The sequence below is a fragment of the Sturnira hondurensis genome, unplaced genomic scaffold (assembly GCF_014824575.4).
Source record: "Sturnira hondurensis isolate 20B ecotype Veracruz unplaced genomic scaffold, ASM1482457v3 Scaffold0011253, whole genome shotgun sequence".
Taxonomy (NCBI): domain Eukaryota; kingdom Metazoa; phylum Chordata; class Mammalia; order Chiroptera; family Phyllostomidae; genus Sturnira; species Sturnira hondurensis.
In genome coordinates, this window is record NW_028083884.1 from 4,253,725 (window position 1) to 4,273,941 (window position 20,217).

Sequence of the window (20,217 nt, forward strand, 5' to 3'; positions counted from 1 at the left end):
AGCCTGGGGCCTGGGATGGCCCCATCCCCTTTTTCCCCTTTAAGCTCCCAGGTGATTCTGTTAGGATGGAACATGCTTCTGCTGGTCCCTGAGCCTGGGGATGTCCCAGAGGGCAGGGCCAGCCTCGTGTAGCTTGAGGTGAGTATGCAGGTCCTGGGTTGGGTGGGCACAAAGCCCACCTTAATTAATAAGCATGGCTTTGGGCCCAGGGACCCAATATTCTACCTCTAAGAAGAGGCCTACAGCCTCTTCTTACCTTTGGGTCTGGTGCCAGAGTGTGGCCACACTCTTTGGGTTGCCTCACTCACCTTAAGACTCACTGACTGTTTCCACGGTGCCACTGATTCTTTTGTTAGAGCCTTAAGCCCACAATACCAGCAAGACAGGGCTGGACTGTTGACTCCATTTTACAGATGAGAAAGCTGAGGCCCAGAGAGGTGGAAACCATTGCCCAAGGTCACCTGGGTAGGCTAGCCTCCTGACTTCCAACTCAAGGCCTTTTTCTATTGTTTTCAACCAAACTCCAGGTCCTTTAAGCTTTAGGTTAATAAACTGAATAGAAAGGTGGCTTATTTCCATTGCTCCAAAGGCTGCATCCGTATGCATTCTGAACAATGTCCTACCTTTGGTATTTAGAGAAACAGGACGAAACCAAAGCCCAATCAAAGTGGCCCCATGTAGCCCCTGAAATCTGGAAATCTGACCAGATTGGGCTAAGCTGCATGGACACCGCAGGTGTACCCCAGAGTAACCACAGAGAGCCCCAAACTCCCCACCTCCCAGGGCGGTGCGTTAGGGTTGTGGACGCAGGGGCTGAGCCCGGCCTCTCCAGTGGCGGTGGGCAGTGGAGGCTCCACAGCCACGCCGATAAGTAGCCCAGGTCCACGGCACTGATTTCAGAACCTGCCGTTCCCTGCTCTCCTGGCAGTTTGCTCCAGCTGCACACCTGATAACAGGACTAACACCCAGTCAAGCAAAGGGATGCGGGAGGAGAGCAGACCCTGGCCCCAGTCCAGCTGCCTCCCCCGTCCCAGAGCACATGGCCACCACTGTACCTGCAGTCGAGACCCGGGTCCCCCAAGTCACCCAAGGCTCAGGGCAATGCTTGCACTGAGTGCTTACGGTGTGGCCCGCAGCCTTGGGGAGCCTCCCCCAGGTGGCTTCCTCCTCTCCTGCACATTCCTCTCAGTTTCCTCCCTCTTTTAAAATTGTTTTCCTTGCCTTGGCTAGTGTGGCTCAGTGGATTGGGCATTGTCCCACAAACCAAAAGGTCACCGGTTCGATTCCTGGTTGGGGCACATGTCTGGATTGTGGGCCCAGTCCTGGTCAGGGCATGTGTGAGAAGCAACTGATCGACGTTTCCCTCTCACACTGATGTTTCTCTCCCTCCTTTCCCCCTTTCTCTAAACATAAATAAATGAAATCTTAATAAAAATAAGTGTATAAAATTGTTTACTCCAAGTCATCATCGGCCATATCAGTTCGTCTGGACAGCAGGGGAGACACGCTGTCCTTGACCGGGGAGAAGGGCTCTCGCCCGTGGCCAACCTGTCCCACCCCCTTCATTATGCCTCCCTTTTTCTCTCTGCCCCCATACAGTCCTCTCTCCTCTTGTTTGGCAGGGGCCTCCTCCTCTTAGCTGGACTCCCAGCCTGCAGTTTTCATGTAAGTCTCAGCCTAGCACAAATGGCACAGCAGAGCCTTGCTCGTCTTGCTCCTCCGTCTTCTGGGCCACCCGGTTCCATGCTTGTCGCACTGGGCAGGCAGCATGGGGCGTGGATTCAGGTGCCAGGCTCCCCCTACTGTGTGTGACTGAATCAATGATGACAACTGCTTTCCTCTCCAGAGCCAGCACAGAGCTATGGTTCGGTAGCGCCGGCAGGTCTGCGTTCCATTGACTGAGCTCTAGGCCAATGTGGTGCTGCCCTGGCCAGGGTGCGGGCTCACGGCCAGGGCCGGGGGGCAGAACTGTGACAATGGGACCCCTACCCCCACCCTGACCCTTGTCATTACCACTGTTCATTGAGCATTCACCTTGTGCCCTTCACTATGGGGCCCTTACTAGAGTCGCTCTTTTAGTCCTCACAACATCTGCCTCAGGAACAGTCTGGAGCTCATTCACACTCAAGTTCAAAGTGCAGTGACATCCATGGTCAGGAACAGAGGCTGGGCACTGAGACTGCCACGTGGGACGGGAGGCCTGGTGGCCAAGAGGGAACACTCTGGGGAAGGAGGTGACTTTCACGGACCTGCAGAGCCCCCTGAGGACGATGGTGGGATAGGCTGGGCCACCCTGAAGAATACCCCTATGGTGGGGCCCTGGCGAGGTCTGCCTGGCCAAGCGTTCCGTGGTGGCTTCAGACCACAGAATGACAGAGAAATCTCCATCCTTCCTCAGTGCTGAGCCGTGTTTTGGGTTGCACCTGCCGGCAGCAGCCCCAGCCAGGGTGAGTCAGGGCTGGAGCCTGTCCAAGCTCTGCGATGTGCCCAGCACCATCTCTGGACACCCTGGCACTCAAGACCTCACCAAGAGCCAGCCACCAAGTGGTCCCATCTCCACCAGAGTTACTGCATCAACAAGGCCACATCATAGCACGGTCTTCCCATGACCCCTCAAGGTGGGGGCGGAGTCAGGGAGGAGCCCTAGTGTCGGGGTCAGGGGCCCGATCCTCAGTCTTGCTCGGACAGTGACTCCCCCTGTGTGTGCTTGAACAGTAAGCTCCCTCTGTCTGAGCCTCAGTGTCCTCACCTGTAAGGTGAGAGGCTCTGCCGAGGCACATGCACCGCCCCTAGTTCTGCAGTTCGCTGAGCCCCTCGGGTGAGGAGGAAACAGTGTCCGTGAGGACCAAGGAAGGCGGGGGAAAGGTGTGTGATCCAAATTCACGGCCAGAGACCCAGATCTATGCACATGCTCAGGATGCTTGAACATTTTAAAATGCTCGATTCCCAGATGCCCCTGCAGGGGGCAGCTGGCGTCAGAGACAGACTGAGTAGGGAGATGCATGACGGATTTTATTTACTTTAACACAGTGACCAAATTGTGCTTGGAGTTTAACAGGGCATGTGAGTGAGCAGGACGTCTTCTCTCGGTATCTTGGCTACAGAAGCTGTACCTGTGGAGAAAAATGAATCGTTTTTAAGTGTTAGACATTCTTACCTGGTGATTGGGGTTGGTACGCAGAGGAATTTACAGATTTACAATTCACAAGCCATGGGGTTACAGGTTCAGCCAATGACTGGGGAACTGACTGCCTCTGAAGCTGCCAGTGTGACAGGCAGCTGGGCCCTAGGACAGGCCAGCTGTTGCTCAGAAGTGGCCCTGGTCTCTGGGTCCCCGGTCTATCTGGACAGGGGTAGTGACGGGACCGCTCATGCTCTCTGTCTCCCTAGGCACATGCTGGTCTTTCACAAACACTGGGGTACACACTGGCACACAGAAGGACTGACTCTGGGCTTGGCTGCCCTGGGGACTTCACTGCACAGTGTCATAGCTACAATACACTGAGCTCTTCCTAGCTGCAGACACTGACAGTAACTGGTATTACTACAGCCTTACATCACAGGAGAGGGAACTGAGGCCCAGACACCTCTCAGTTAGCAAGCGGAAGAACCCAGAAGCAAACATCTGATGCCACAGTCCGCATTTTCCGTGACCTTGCCTTCCAGGATTGCCTTTGTCCCTGGGCTCTCCCCTCCCAGCCTTCCAGCAGTGACACAGGGCTGGCTACTTGCATCTCCAGCATTGGTCTCCATGGACAGAAGTGGGCATTGCTCCAGAGATCCCGGGTCAGTAACACGGCATCTCATGACCATACATGTAAAATGACTCTGAAGGAATGAAAACGACCCAGACCTAAGTGGTTGTTATCACGGCTCTTCTAAGAACCACAACATGTCTCAGGCCTTTGAACCCTGAGGCCTCGGGCCATCTATGAGCCCTGAGGCCTTTGTCCAGTTTCCTGACCCCTCTCTGGCCTTCTACACTTTGTCCTTTGCATTTTGTTTGTCTTTCCTGGGAGCTGCCACTGTCACCTCCAAGCATTTCCCTGGTTCCCTGCACCCTGGGTCCCTTGACAGCAGGCTGGCCTTCCCCACCACTCACACACTGAGCCCATCATCCCGGCTGGTGTCCTTCCAGTGGAAATCCCTCAGCCCAAGAGATGCCCCGTGCCCTGTGCCCTGCCCACCTTGGTATCTGCCTGCCCTGGGCCCTCTGCTTTCTCCTCGGCCACTGTCTCTGGGACCCTCACGGCAAGTTTTTCTATCCATCATTTCACCTTCCACGGGAATGAACCACAACTTTTTTTATGGTTCGAACCACTAGTTTTTACACGGTAAATTCCTTGTGAGCAAACACCGTCTTTGTGTCCCCAACTCTTTGCCAGTGAGGCACACAATAGGTGCTCAGTAAAGTCAGGGAGGCATGATGGGAGGTGGGTAAAGATGGAGAGAGCCACATTTCTCTTAATACCACGTCGTAGAAGGGAATTCTAGCCAGCATGTTCCTTCGTAGGATGTGAAACCCCAAAGAAGTGACTGAAATAATCTGAGGGGGATCTGAGAAGAGGGTGGAACATAATTTGATTTTCTTCAGCCTCCTAATGATGGTGATGGTGATTTTTAAAATTGTTACTTACTGGCTGTTTTCATGACAGCAATATTATTGGAGTAACTGGAAGCATTCAGCTGCTTCACTCCCCAAACTGTCGCCGTGAGGCAGGGAGGGCAAAGGGGCTGGTGCAGCAGGTGGTCTCGCTGCAGGAGTCCCTTGCAGCTACAGCGGGGCACTGATGAGGCCGTGGGGAGCCCCGTGCAGGCTGGGGCTGAGGAGGGCATCGTGTCTGCTGCACCCCCACAGGCAGTGCTGAGAACCCTTGGAAAAGTGCCCCTAGCAGAGCCATTCTGTGCTCCCTTTTAGCTACTCATCGGCTGGGGGAAAAGGGCCCCAGAGGAGTAGACATTCTTGGCTTTCTGGCTGACCCATAACCTGACCCGCTGGGATGAGTTTTCCTTACAAACAGGAATCGCTGCGAACGCCCTGAGGCGCGGGCCCGAAAGATACGTCCACTGCCTTCCCCTCTGCCTGCCCCACGGTGATCTTGGACACGCCCACTTTGGGGAGCGGTGGGTTTACCACCTGGTTACTCCAAAGGGACTTGACTTTCTGAATTGTTCCAACATCCAGCTCTGCATCAAACTCATTGGAATGGGTGGAGCCTGGCTTGATAACCCCCCTTGAAACAGAAATAGGAACATTTTCATTCACAGAAGCAACTTCCAAGGATTGTATAAGGCTGTTCCACTCTTTGCTACTCTGAATTAATGAGACTACTTTTTCAAAGTAATTCCCAAGTAAAAAATGGAGAAATGGAAAAGCCAGAAATCAAACTGTTACTTAAATATTGGTTACTCCCTCTTAGGTTAATTTCTCTGTAAAACTTTCTTATAGAAAATTATATAACTGCTTCTCATTATTTTTTTCTGAAATAATTATTTGTATAATAACACATTATTTATCTGGTTTAGCATAACAAGCACATGCTACTATGCAAATTATAAAACATGATATCTAGGTAATAATTAGATTTATTTTTTTTAAAGATTTTATTTATTTATTTATCTTTAGAGGGGAAGGGAAGGAGAGAAGGAGAGAAATATCAATGTATGGTTGCCTCTTGTGAGTCCCCTGCTGGGAACTGGCCTGCAACCCAGGCATGTGCCCTGACTGGGAATCGAACCTCGATCGTGTGGTTTGCAGGCCCCTGCTCAATCCTCTGACCAGCCCTATACCAGCCAGGGCAATTAGATTTATTTTTTAAAAAATACGATCTATGAGTGAGAAAGAATGAAATGCCTAGATTTATAACAGAGAAAAGAAAGTTGTTAGCAGAAATCTGAAGTCAACTTCAGCACATAAAGGGAAGAATTTAAAATCCACCCATAGATAAAGAAATAATGAGCCCTTGAATGCATGGATTGAAGGCTGTGTATACCACCACATGAGATGTGGCACTGAAATAGGACATTCACCTGAAGATGTCAAACTGGTGGGTATTTCCCTTATTTCCAAACAAAGAAACTTTGACCTGACCAGTGACCATTTTCCCCAACATCATCATGACAGACATGCCGTATCGCCAGCCTGCACAGAAGGGGGAAAACGGCTCAGTTCACTCACGCACGAAACACTTGACCGCATCTTAGGTTCCGGTCTCCGTCCCTCACAGTGAGGCTCCCGAGTGTGAGACAGTCTACGGGCCGGTCCACAACTCCAACCGGACCACGTGGGGAAGTGCGTACAGGGCAGCGTCTTCCTCCCGACCCGTACTGCCCAGCAAAGGGGCCACTCGCCGCGTGTGGCTGCTCACGCTTAAATCCAAATTAGGTGAATCAAACTAGAAATTTAGTTCAGCCGTTTCACTAGCCCCATTTTGAGTGCTCAATGGCCACATGGAGTTCATGACGACTGTAATGGACAGCACAGACATTTCTACCATTGCAGAAAGTTCTTCAGGAGAGTTCTGTTCTGGAAGGACTGTACAATGGCTTAAGGTGAAAAGAGAGAGAACAGGGGGCCTCCCCTCACTTGGGACTGTAGCTCAGGAATGTGGCCCTGTGACCCCCCCCCAAGGATAGGTTCTGTGTCTAATCTCTGTACCCCCAGGCCCTGAGCAGGGTCCGGCAGAATGGGGCTCAGTTGCCTCCCAGATTTATACCTGGAGAGCTGTCTCGGTGCCCACACATACATACACATGAAATCTGTGCACACATGACCACACAGTAACACGTACACCCATACATATATGTACGTGAACACACATATATCATGTATCCTTTGTATAAACACACACATCCTTTGCTTCATTCCCACTTGTCTTTCACGTCCTCAGAGAAGTCACCCTGCACCTCCCTCTGGCTGGGTCAGGCCCTCTGGCCCACAGAGCCACAGCGGCCACAGTCCAGGTCCAACACTCTGACTGCTGCTGGCTCAGTTTCCGTCTCCTCTGCTGTGCTGCACGGTCTATGCACAGCACGCCTTGCTCCCCGGACCCCCAGTGTCCAGCATCGCCTGTGGCCCACAAATAAATCTTGGCTGGGGAATGAGTATATAGCTGTTAAATGTTTAATTTGCTGATAGAATATAGGCAAGTCCTTCATGCATCACTGCACCAGTGGAAAGACTGATTAACCAAGGTCTTTAAAAACATTTTATAATGATGAAGATGCTCCACATCTTAATTGTGGGGTGGTCACATGATTATTCATTTGTCAAAACCCATGGAACTATCCACTAGAAAGGGTAAATTCTGCTGTACAAAAATTATACCTTGATAAACCTGGCTTGACTATATAAAACATATATTATATGTATATATTTATACAATACAGTCTCTTTTTTATAGTGAGACATCTCAGGGAACCATCATGGACAGGATGGCACCAGGTGACCTAAACATGCCTTGTTTTTACCCTAGGACCTTGTCTATCCAGCAGATTTTTGAGAGAAATCACCCCTTCTTGGTTCCTGCCCACCTTCCACCAGAGGGGTAGCCCCCTGGGCACCAGGCACATGTGGATTGGGGGTGCTGAGGGGGATGTGGAGATTGGAATTGAGCTTCTTAAGGGGCCCAGCCCAGTGAAGAGCTGGTACCAAATAAATGTTTGTTGAATGAATACAAGAACAGGTGCATGTGATACCATCTTAGGGGCAAAGGGGGTCAAATATGTGGTGATGGAAGAAGGCCTGACTGTGGGTGGTATGCATGCAATGCAACATACAGATCATGCATCATAAAATCACACAATTGTACACTTGAAACCTCCATAATCTTACTAACCAATGACACCCCAATAATTTTAATTTAAAAAAAAATGAAAATAGAAAGGGGATCATGAACTATGGAGCAGTAAAAATTCCGGGTAGCTGGCCGCAGAGACAGGCAAACTGCTGTTATCGTATTAGTTAGACTGTTTGCTTCTACTCATTTCATGCCATGGAGATACAGGGAAGAAATGCAGACTCTTTCTAAATCCCCTGCTGAGCCTTAAATGGGACAATTTGGGGTGGCGGTGTGTGTCCTTTTTCTAAGATGATAAAAACGTGTCCACAAATATTTCAGGTCAGAGACAAGCCCTTCATTTCCAACAGGAATGAAACTTTCTATACCTGGAAGGGAAAGTCTAAGTGCAACTTACGTGCAAAATCGCTGGAGTCACCTGTGTTCAGGAAGAATTTCTGCTGCTTCTCACTTGTCTTGCTGGCGAATTTGTCAGCATAGTGGCCCATCTGTGGGCACCCTTCGTCTGGACAGGGGAAGCACTTGTTCTGATGACAAGAGATAGATCGGGCTGGGAGGGGCGAATTTGTCTTTCTAAGATCCATACGATGGGGGAGCAATTTTCCTACAGTCTGAGCTTCCTCGTTGGTAACCAGAAGGGGAACAGGTAGCGTCTAAATTACCTTCCCGAGCCTGATGTGCATCACATTGGAATTGTTTGGGGAGCTTTAGAAAACCTGGTTGCCCATATTGAGAAAATACTGGGCCCCAGATTTGATACAATTATACCTTGTATCAAATGATGTGTTGGTGAATGATTAACAGCCAACTCTGGGGCCAAAAAAAGTCCCTGATTGTAGTGTTTGCCAATTTCCACGGTGTTAACACTCTGACTGTGGCTGTTTTCAGGCTCCCAACCTGCTGTCACTGAACGCGGAGTTGGGACGAGATCGCTCCCACTGGCTCTCGCACTCAGAACGGGCAGGCTCCAGTTCTGAGCATCTCCAGAGTGCCACTCCCTCCATCCCTCCCTCATTGCTGCCGGCTGCACAGGCACGAAGTCCAGCCTGGCATGGGAAGCCCAGCAGCCGCCTTTCCTCCTGTCTGGTGTCTGAGCTCATCTTTCATACGTCCTCCCATTCTTGCTCCGCCCTGGCCAGACACCTGCACTCCTTCTCTTCCTTCAAAACCCAATGATTTTACAAACCAGATTCAAACATTGCCTCTTACAGGAAGCCTTTCTAGATTGTTGTATTAACGGTCCTTTTCTCTGCTTTTCCAGGGTCTTCCTCATCCTCATGACTCATCTAGAATTCTAGCCGCTGCCTACCTAAAGTTTGGTTTCCCTCCCCTCCACAGGACCATGAAACTCTGAGGGGCCATCTAAAACAAGCAGCGGACGAGCGGATAAAGGTGAGCAGGTACTGCAAATTCCAAACACAGCTGGACAGCAGTGCCACAGTGGGGCTCGCTCAGAGCGGAACAAGAGCTTACAGACTCAAAGTTCTTGTAGGGAGCGCAGGGGTACGCAGCGAACCCGTTGGGATGGAGGATGCTGTCTGAGTGATACTTGTAGCTTCTCAGGTGATTGCAAGCCACAAAGTCCCTGGTTCCTGGGGAAACAAATAAAGAAGTTGACACAGGTGGTCAGGGAGCTGTGATGACTTCCTGCCTCTTCAAGTAGGATGGATGCAAGGTAGATGGATGCTAACCACCTCAGAGTCCATTTTCAGAGATTTAAGGTAAGCCCGAAATCCAGATGCATTCGTGCAGGTAACATACAGTTCGGGCAACGTGCTGAGAGCTTGACGTCTACTGTCCAAGTCATCCACCAAGAAGTACTCACCAAAGTATATCCCACGCCATCCCTAATAACAGAAGGATAGAGACTCCAGACTCAGATGTCAGATTACAGCTAGTAAATGGCAAAGCTGGGAAGTAAAGCTAGCCCATTCGGTTCGTGAATCCCTGCCTCTACCCTCCGCCAGCCTGTGCTCCAGGCACCAACCTGGAGGTCCTTGAAGACAACAACCAATGTCTTGACCTGGAGGTCCAACCAGATCTGACACTGACCTCGAAGACATGATAAAACCAGGGTGACAACACTTTCATGCAAATAAAAAGGAGGGTTGAGCCGTTTGGGTGGCTTTATGTGAGTATCACTCTCATTGCATCTCACTCCTTATCAGGTTCCTTGGCTTCCATAACTCCTGCCAAGTAACATTCAGAACTTGCAGGCCTGGCCTGACCTTGGTTGGCCATTACTGATGCAGAGATTCACCCCCCCCCTCCATGCGAACCCTCACACGGCTATAAAAGACAACCCTACAGTCTTGTCCTTAACATTTGCTTCAATAGCGTCCACACTTACCAAGTCATTTTGACTGAATCCAATAAAAATCTCTACCCAGCAGACTTGCTCAGATCACTGAGGGTTTTGACCTGTGTGGTGGCAAATGATGAGTCTGGCCAGAGACACTCACTTGTCCATTGTACTCGTGACATTATTCAACACAGAGTCAGAGCTGTGTCTGAAGGGTGCCCTTTACTCTGGTGCACTTGATCAAGGATAAAGACTAACCACCTTGAAGAGCATAGTCTTCACTCTAACCTCCTTCAAGTGTGATGGCTCTCATTCTGGCCCCAGCACCGAGGAATGGTGACTCTGGTGGTGCTGATGCTTTGCCATGGAAATGCCGGGAATGTTCTTATTTGGCTACTGAAATGAAGCCAGTGCACAAGCTTGAAGCATATCACTGACTCCCACGGGAGAAACTGGCAGACACCTCCTGTTAGAGCCGGGGTGTTTACTTTTATGGTTTTTCCATACTTTGCTATGTGTACCTACCCACTTATTGTTCCAGCCATAGCTTTGAGCAACGGCTTGGTGATTCTTTGCTACCACAACAAAGGATTGTGGTAACAAATTCTTGTACACTCCAGACACCACAACAACGTTGTGAGGAAGTACACAATCGGGAGAGCTCAGATATGACAAATGACATACAGCGATAGTTTTCAGAACTAGGTCTGGGAGGGGGGATTTCATATTTTTAAAGAGTAGGTTGTTTTTATTTTTTAAGGTTTGTTTCAGGAAGGCGCTGCTCCCCCTGGGAAGCGATGCCCCACTCCGCTCTGGCTTTATCTGACCAGATGCCGTCTAGGTCCACAATCTGAGACAAGGCGTTCCTTTTGTACCCCGGCATCTCTTCCCCTCCATTGGGGAAGAAGTCAAGGTGACCCATCAGCTGGTTCAATCCAAAACCTGAAATGTTTGGAACAGCCATGAGCGTTTGATAGTGCCAGGCAATCCTGGGCAAAACCCTACTGCGTGTGCTCAGGGCTGGAGCACCATCGGCCTCACCCAGGGAGGGGATCAGAGGGGCCGCATCCGTGTGAATCACGTCCACAAAGGTGGCATCGGAGGGATCGAGTCAAACCTCTTCAGAAGCACCCTGAAAACTTGCTTCTACAGGATCCAACCCTAGAAGACATGGGCAGTGCTGTAAACAGTAGGCCTGGCTGAGGGTGCCTGCAGGACCAAGGTGTATAGCTGCTCAGCTGTGCTCTAACTGAAGAGCTGCCACAACCTGGAGGTGTCGGTGCCAGGGCCCTGGGGTTGAGTATGGGACTGCAGAAGAGTTCCCATTGAGTTCCCACTGAAGAGTCTCAATGTGGCTTGTTATGGGAGGGCTCTGGTGGCGTGGTAGGGAAGGGCGGATGAACAAAGAAATTTAGACGGTTTTTGGAGCAAGGATTTTTTTCTACATCCGATGCTCCCCTTTACTTATGTATCGTTCTTCTTCCTTCAATATTCTTTTCACTTCCCAAATTTGAAGAAGAAAGGAACAAAGCAATATGGTACCATAGGTAAGAACAAGATTCCGGGACTGGGTTGCATGGCTCCAGCTACTTCTTAGGCAAGTTGCATGACCTTGGGTGAATCGTTTGATCTTTACTGTGCCTCTGTTTCTCCATCTATGAAATGGGGTTAATAATGGCATCTCTATTATATGGCTGCTATACAATTAAATGAGTTAATATATGTAGCCTTTAGCATAGTGCCTGGAATGTCACCATGGGCGGGTCAGTAAAATGTTAATTATTATTATTTCTTCCTGGCTACATTTCCTTCTTGGAGGGGCTCCTGGATTTGTCAACAGTTTTTGGAAGGTTTGGTCAGAGCAACCAAAAAGTCATGAACATCACTGCCCCCCCGAGTATAAAAGGGAGAGTTCTTGTGCAGGGAGAGACTTATTTGAGACAAATGACAACAAAGCTGGGTTGGAATCTCAGTTCCACCACTAGTCAGTAATGTGACCTTGACCTTGGACAAGCTACTCAATTCCTTGAGCCTGTTTCTTTGGTTCTGAGGATTAAATGAGAAAATGTAATGCACTTTGTGCAGTATTTGGGATAATTGGGCTCATAAATTATGCTTATTATAGCAATTATATTAGCATTGTATCATCAAGGTGTATTTTGTGGCTATTGTTACAATGTGAAGGACTTGCTTGGGCTACCAGGATGCTTCTGGCCATGAGCCTGGCTAGGTTTCTTCTACCAGCAGAGGCAACGGAAGCATACTTTCCATCTTCTATTCTGCCCTTGACTTCAAAGAGCAGGGGAAAGAGGAATGACAATGTGGATCCTTCTTAACTGTGCTTGCTCATGTTCATATGAACCTTACTTGGCATTTTCCCGGGTGCCCAGGCCTGCTGAGCAACCCACACTGCCAGAATACCTGCATCTCGAGAGAAGAGACAGGGACAGAGGTGGAAGAAGCAAAGGGAAACAGAGGAATAAAGCTGCTACCCCTCTTCCACACAGATGAGTTTCTTGGGCTGTTCTCTGCTGGACTGTTCTCTGCTGACTCCTACCGCCCCAAGGCCAAGGGGTCTGTCTCCTTTGGGCCAGTTCTGAGCTGGGCTGGAGTCTTGTACCATTTTGTGGGGTTGCTGGAGACAAAACCTAGGACCCCGCCCCTTGGTCCATACCTGTAATCCTGCTCAGGCCTGGAGTCCTGCTCCCTGCCTCTCCAGCCACGTGGGCTCCCAGGCTGTGGCCAATGAGGTGAACTTGGGAAGGTGAGTAGCTGTAGTTTGTCTGGAGGGGGAAGATGGTACTTTAAGGACATTTCTGTGCTGTGGTTTTTTTGACGTGCAAGCCTGATACCATCCCTCCACTGCTGAGGCTTCCCATGGCTCCCAATCCCCCTAGGATCAAGGCCAAACTCACTACCAGGTCCTCAGAACTTTTCTGACTCAACACATGTTTTTCTAGACTCTTCTCTAGCAAACGCTCTGTGGACCTTGCAGGCTCTTAAATATGTCAAATTCTTTGATCTCTGGGCCTGGTTTGGAATGCTCTTCCTGTGGTTGTTCATCTCACTGACCATTTGCTCAGCTCACACCAACACCGCTCACATCGGCCCCACCCCCACCCCATCTGGATCCGCCCCACCCACCCCCACGCTTCCAGAAAGCCCTGTACTCTCCCCATCAGAATCCTGACCATGCTCTATTGCCAAGTCTTCACTGTAAGTACCTCCATGTTCTGGGACCTCGTCCATCCCTTTCACCACTTAGCACAGCGTCTGACACTGCACCCCCCGAATATCAGGTGAACACACAGAAAACCTAGAGTTAGGAGATGTTTGCTCATATTGGCCTCGCTGCTGTTCGCCCAGATCTGCTCGTTCCTGGTCTGCAGCGCCTGTAGTGAAGACACCCCGGGTTTGGGTTCTGCAGGGCTGCAGCAGCAGTGAGAGCCGATTGGTTCTTTTATAGACCCTCGAAACTTAAGGAAGGAATGCCTGGGGACTTTACCTGGTAGAGAAATGCACCACCAGAAATTAGTGACTTAACTGAAAGAATGAAAGACTTAAAGAGTTAGTGAAAAGGGAAGACCAGGGCAGGAGGACTCAGCTGACTTGACGGTTCCAGAAGAGATTCCCCAAGATCAACGGGAGCGGCTGCAGCAGCCAGCAGAGCTGGCACACGCCCACTGTGTGCCCCACCCTTTGGCTCCGCTGGCTCTCCCTGGAATTGTGTTTCCCCCCAAACATAGTCTACCTGGTATAGTGGGGACCCCTGGGACTAGATGCTTTGGGAGCCAAAGACAAATCATATTCGCCTGCTCTATGAATTTTGGGGGGTAAGCTAGTTAAGCTTCCTAGGCTTTAGTGTTCTTCCCTCTCAATTGAAGGCGATAATAAAAGTCCCCACCTTCTAAGTGTTAGCGCTTATCGTTTACTTCCACAGGTGTGAAATTCAGAGTTTCAGAAATAAGACCCTAGGAGAAATATCAGTTCTTCCTAGCCCTTCTTTAAATATATAATCCAGAGGCACCCTACCCAACCGAGACCCGGGGGCCCCGCCTGCCCTCTCGGCAGCCCGACCATCCAGCCGTCCACTCACCGAGAGCACGTGGATCACCTGGGCCACCTGGGCACCCACCACGCGCACGTTGCCGGCGGCCTGCGTGTAGGTGGTTTGGGAGCCTTTCTTCCAGTCCACGCAGATGCAGTTCACCTCCTCCACCTCGAGCATGTTCTGGTGTTGGAAAGACATCGGCTGTTACCACAGGGGCACACAGAACCGCATGCAGCCGGGGCTCAGCGGTGCTCGCTGACAGTTACTCCTGGCTGTGCTATCGTCCTGTCCGCGCTGGGGCGCTGAGAGCCACCAGACTTTAGGGACTCCTGCTGTCAGGTAGGAGTCACCCCCAAGGTGAATGCAGATTCCCTCTCTGGCTTGTATGAGAACTAACAGCTGGCCACCATCTGGTTTTCTCTGGCCAAATTCGACAAGGTTGATGAGGTGGGGAAACAACTGCCTCCTCACAGGAGCCCCATTTTGAAAAGGAAAAGCCTTGAGTGCAATCTCCCAGGGCCAGTGTCTAAATGACTTTGTGGATTTGACCACCAGGGGGCCTTCGGCCCCTTAGCAACGCTGCTGCCAATTACCAGGCTTGCTCTCAGCCCAGCCTGCCAGGCAGCGACGAAGTTTGACGGTAGAGGGAAGCATTACTGTTTTTAGAGTCAGAAAAGCATCCAGTTTTGTGGAGAAAACATGCCTTGCAGGTATTTGAAGAATAAAACTGCACTGGTTTAAAAGAGATTGAAGAATTCTGCAGGGAAAACTTCTTCCTGAGTGTTAAAGGGACTGATATATCCTTAGAAGCCCCTCCAGGCGTTTCCGCGTGGCCAGCGTAAATTTGAAATGGCACTACAAGTGTGAAATCCGCTCTGAGTCTTTCCACCTACACACCAATACGTGTGACCACACGCACAAAGATTCCAAGAGGCAGTTCCTCAGGACTGTTATGTTTAAAGCAACCATGAGGTATCTCTTACAACCTGGAAAATGTGGGCACAAACAGTATCTTACAGTTTATACATTAAAGTGCTTGTTACTGGTGACACAGAGAGGTACCAGGAATTACATGCTGGTAAACCAAGGCCAAGTGCAGAACAACTTTAATTTTTTGGGTTTGTAACTTTTCCTGTCACCATTATAGGTCAGAGTTATTAATGTGTGTGCTGGGGCGAATTCTTGGGTGTCAAAAAAAAAAGACTAAACCAGTGTACATGTCAAAAGAAAGAATACTGGTATATTCTCTGTGTATTTGTGTATACCTGTGCAGATCCCTGCACATGGGGCTCATGGGCATGTACGTGTGTGCACATGTATGGGTTCCTCTGTTGTCTATTCTTCTGACCGACAGGTGCCATGTTACCTACAATTCTGTCACTTTCTATGCTGCCTTGTAAGTCACCTGGTCGCTCTTAGCTCTCCATGCTCACGTCAGTGGTCACCGCCATACATCTCTGACTCTCACGGATGAGGGAAATATTGGGAATGAAAGAACCCAATTCCCCCTTCTCAGGAATCCCAAGCACCCTCACTGCAAATGGGGACAGACAGTATTTAACCTTGACTTAACCAGCGTGAGGAGGCGTTGTTTCGCATAACAAACATCACCTTTTCGGGCTACAGGTGCAGTCTAGGAACGTGGAAAGGAATTTTTACTTTCTTAAAAGAGAAGCACTTAATTGCATTTTGAGCTCATCTACTGTGATTGCTTACAGGGAGCGGAGCCAGGGATGCTACAGGACGCAGTGGCAGCGGTGACAATCCCCAAGCAGGCCACGGGGACCAGTGCAGTCCCTACCTTGCACACGTCCCGCAGCCAGCTCTCATCACCCTTGTCTATGAAGCCGTGGATGATGAAGCACATCTTCCTGTCTGTTTGAAAATTTGATGCCTCAACCGTTGATGGATCAGAGAGAAGGAGATTCTGTGGCAAATGCAGAAGGATTATAGATTTTCACAGTCCAGCCACTCAGAGATGTTCCATCACCTCTCTCTTTCCTTTTTCTAGTCCTTCCAATGCAAAAAAAAAAAGCCACCTCTTCCATGAAGCTTGCCCTGACCTTTCTTCTCCTCCCTTTTTTCATGTCAGGGATCACTGCCTCCACTGAGTCTGAATTGTGGCTCAAGGTCTTATACCTTTCCTAGGGTTCTTCAGAAAGCCCCTCGCCCCAGACCAGAATCTCATAACCAGCTAAAGGTCCTGGCAAATATGAGACATTCATTCACCGAGGCCACCTTTTTTACTGAAGACCACTCTGTTCAGGCCTTGGGGTGCAGCTGGAGGAGTGGGGTGCACTGAGTATATAGGAGAAGATGGTACAGAGAAAAGAAACTCCTGGCCTTCAGGGTGGGCCCACCCCTCACCCAGTGCCAGGGATTCTAAAATGACAGAGGTCCCACCTGAGAGGTGTTTGGGTTCTCATTGGTATAGAGCAGGAAGTGGGTGCCGATCTTCTTGGGGCTCCAGGGCAGGACTTTCAGGGGCCTGATTACAGTCCCCGCCCCCAGCAGCCGAGCTGACCATAGCAAATTTCTTTTCCTGCAGAGAAAGGACGGCTTGCTCAAGGATTAACGCTTGAGCTGGGATGTGGGAAGTCACTGTTGCTCAGGCCCGGTCACTCCCTGTCCTGGGGACAGTCTGCACACTGTGAAGACACCCACCTCTGCCCCACCCATGTTTTCTTGCCCCCAGCACCCACCTTTGGGCCTGGAACCAGTCCCACTGAGTCCTGTACAGAAATACTACCTTCTAAGCTTCCGAGGTCTGCATCCCGTCCCAGCTCCTCTGGTATACACTTTTCGACCAATGTGAAAATGGGCATTGATAAGTTACTATGTTAACTCAGGCTGGTGTTTAATGCTTTACCTAGAAAAGTCTGGCCCAGAGTGCCCTGGGCATGAAGGCAAGATGCTGGGGAGAGGCTGGGAAGCAGGGCCCCCGCAAACTGTCCCTGCTCCCAGACAGAGTGTCCGCCCCACCCGCCTCTTTCCGGTGGGGAACGAGTTGTCCCCAGGTGCTGGCAGCCCAGTCACGTCCATGGCCTTCTGTGGTAGCACCCAGAGGTTGGCTTTCAGTTCTCCCAAGGGTTGAGCTTGCTCTTTCTCACCTTGGACAGCTCCCAGCAGGAGGAGGGCGATGGTCCAGATGCTCACCATCTACAACAGATTCAGATGTTTTCAGTCTCAGCAGGCGTTGCCAGAGCACAGAGCAGACTCGGGGGGAATCCAAGGCTCTCCGCCTGACCTCTCCTCCCCAGCTGGTGGGAGGTGGGCGCTGGTGACATACCTCGTGGGTTGCTGCAGGCTCGCTCTCCCCCTTTGCGTCCCGGGCCCAGGCTTCGATTTACACTCCAGCTTTATCATTTGGACGCTGCTGCAAGGACACAGCAGGTGAAGATAAAACACACGGTGTGCACCTAATGTTTTAATCTACACAAATACACAAAACGAGATTAATGATTCATCTTTCCAGGACCCTGGGAAGATGAAAGGATATTGATTAAAAGGGGGTAAAAAGCCCCAGACTCGTCCCTTCCTATCTGTGCCCCTAACTGTGAGCCAAGTAGGCCCCACTTTCCAGTTTTTTATTTCATCACCAAATTCCAGTAAGGTCACAGCAGCAAACTGTACTAGCAGAAGGTAGCGTTTCCCACTTAGAATTGATGGAGGTGCCCGCATGTACATGGAAGTAGGGAAAAATGTCTGATTGAGGAAAACTGCCACTATCAGCCTCTGGCTCTGGCTCTGGCTCTGGCTCTGGCAGTCTAGTAATATCCAAGGACACGAACTTTGGACCCGGATTCCACAGCCCCCTCAGTAGCCTCTGACCACAATCCCCCGTGACCACCTGTCCCAGGTATCCACTGCTCTGTAACGAACCAACTCAAAGCTTAATGGTTTACGTATTCTATTATCCCAGTATAGTTATGAATAGCTGGGTTCAGGAGCCTCTAAAAGCCCATGCCACCAGAGTGTCACATCTGGTGAGTTTCCCCAGGGCGTCTGAAGGTTGCACACCTGTCCCGTGAGACTCGGCCCCTGCGAAGCCGTCATGAAATACCCACAGATGTGCATCTGTGAGCAGCCGGGCCAGTTCACACAGCAGGCAGATAAGCCCTCAGTGGCTTACACTGTGGGTGCCCTACACCACCTCCAAGTTAAATCGGCCTCGCTGTCAAAATTCACACTCCTCCAGAGCAGCCAAAACACTGGAGGACAGTTGGGAGGGCTCCCCTGTTAAGAAAACAGAAAGGGCTTCCCCCAGAATAACAAAGACTCATCACCAACAGTTATTAAGACGTGGAGTGTGCAGTCAAGCATTTTGCATGTATTACCTAATTTATGTCTCACAGCAGCCCCATGACGGAGGCACCATTATTTTCTTCCCTTTGCATATGTGGACTCTGAGGCACAGAGAGATGAATATATTGTCTCCAAAGTCATGTAGATAATGAGTGATAAGGTGGCCTTTGAATCACGTCTGCCGAGTGAAATGGGGGTTGTTGAATACTCAGTTATTCTGAGCAAGTTGTCAATTAGATTTGCTGAGTGCAAACCACACAGAGGAAGAATATTATTTACACAGAATAAGTTGAAAAAGAAAATAAAGTTCTTGCTAAGCTTCCAGACTTGAGCCACCTGATTGCCTAAGTGATGGACTAGCTAAGCTGGGAGGTCCACTCGGGTGTAGGGAGGTGCTGGAGCACGTCCCGCAGACTGGGGATGTCGAAGACCTCAGAGTTTCCACTGGCACTGCGGTGCTGACCCTGGAGGAGCCTCGTGACAGTCTGTCAGTAAGTAACTAGGGAAATGTGTCTCTGGGAGGCAGCAGGTGGCCCTGACGCCTTGTGGGCCTCTTTCCTCCCTGCTTTCCATTTTGGCCTCTGCACATGGCCACACTGGCCTCCATGCAGCACACCTAGTCCTTTGCCACTCGGGGCCTCTGTTCTTCACTCTTCCCATGTCCTGAAACTCTCTCCCCTAGACCCGCATTGGGCTGGCTCCTTCTTATCACTCAACAATTCGCTTTAATGTCATTGCTTCACCGAGGCCACCTCTGACCACCCCCGAAATCTCTCCGCTGCCAGCCTCCCCACTCGACTCCAGGTCCCACAGTACCCCACGCCTTGTTTGTTTTTTTCAGCTCTCTTGCGACAAGTTATAATTACCTATCTTATGTGCCCGTCTATTTGTTGCAATGCTTCTCCCACCTAGAATGCAACTCCACAAGGACAGAGACTGCATCTGTTTTGGCCATCACGGTGTCTCAGCTGCTGGAACTGTGCCTGGCACTGACGTGGTTATGAGTTAGTGAAGGAATGGATGCACCATGAGTGGAGTTCATGGGCATTTGACCCCTATTCTCAGTGAATTTCAGGGTGGAGAAAGGTGGGAGGGCACAGTTTCAGTTTAGGAGAAATAACGATGCGTGGCCTGTCACAGTTTGCCCATGGGTAAGGCCCCTCTGCCTGTTTCCTTTTTAGCTCACTTCACTGCCAAGTTCACCTGTGGGCTCCATGCCCACCTAGAGGGAAATTCCCTACCTGGGGTGTCAGAGGCAGAAAGCACCTAAAGGCGACCAGGGCTGGTGTGTCCTCTACTGATGAACACTTGGTTTCAACATTTTACTATTAAAAACAATGGCTCAGGGAATATTCGTATACCTGGGTCCCTTCCCGCATGTGTGGTGTGTCTGTGGGACCAATCCCTAAAGCTGAGTTTCACAGACAAGAGCTCTGTACCTTTAACATATGTCTGTATCTGAGACTATTTTCCTCGTCCTCATTCCCTGACACAACAGGCAAGTAGAGACATTAGCTATCTCAGCAGGTGAGTTTTTGGAGAAATGTTATGGTTCTATTGGTAGTACGCAACAGAAATCAATTCTGGTCAGTTAGCTACATTTTTAAAAAGCAGAGATTTATTGAAAGAATATTGGGGCATCTCATGGAATCCATGAAATTGTTGAACCACTAGACCCGGGGAGGCCCAAGAAATGGGACCACCCCCGAGACCACAGTCGTCCTCAGATGCCATCTGCCTTGGACCTGATTCTGCTGCAG

The 20,217-nt window shown here is 50.2% G+C and overlaps 1 protein-coding gene across 1 annotated transcript; it reads right to left on the minus strand.

Moving 5' to 3' along the window:
• Nucleotides 1-3,472: 3,472 nt before the first annotated feature.
• On the minus strand, nt 3,473-17,311 carry LOC118996278 (inactive pancreatic lipase-related protein 1-like). Its single transcript, XM_037059576.1, is given in 14 exon segments — nt 3,473-3,508; nt 5,069-5,234; nt 6,031-6,142; nt 8,197-8,326; nt 9,273-9,391; nt 9,642-9,646; nt 10,929-11,043; nt 11,143-11,262; nt 12,776-12,884; nt 14,198-14,332; nt 15,954-16,079; nt 16,556-16,659; nt 16,662-16,694; nt 17,263-17,311. Coding segments are annotated over 14 exon segments (1,359 nt in total).
• Nucleotides 17,312-20,217: the final 2,906 nt, after the last annotated feature.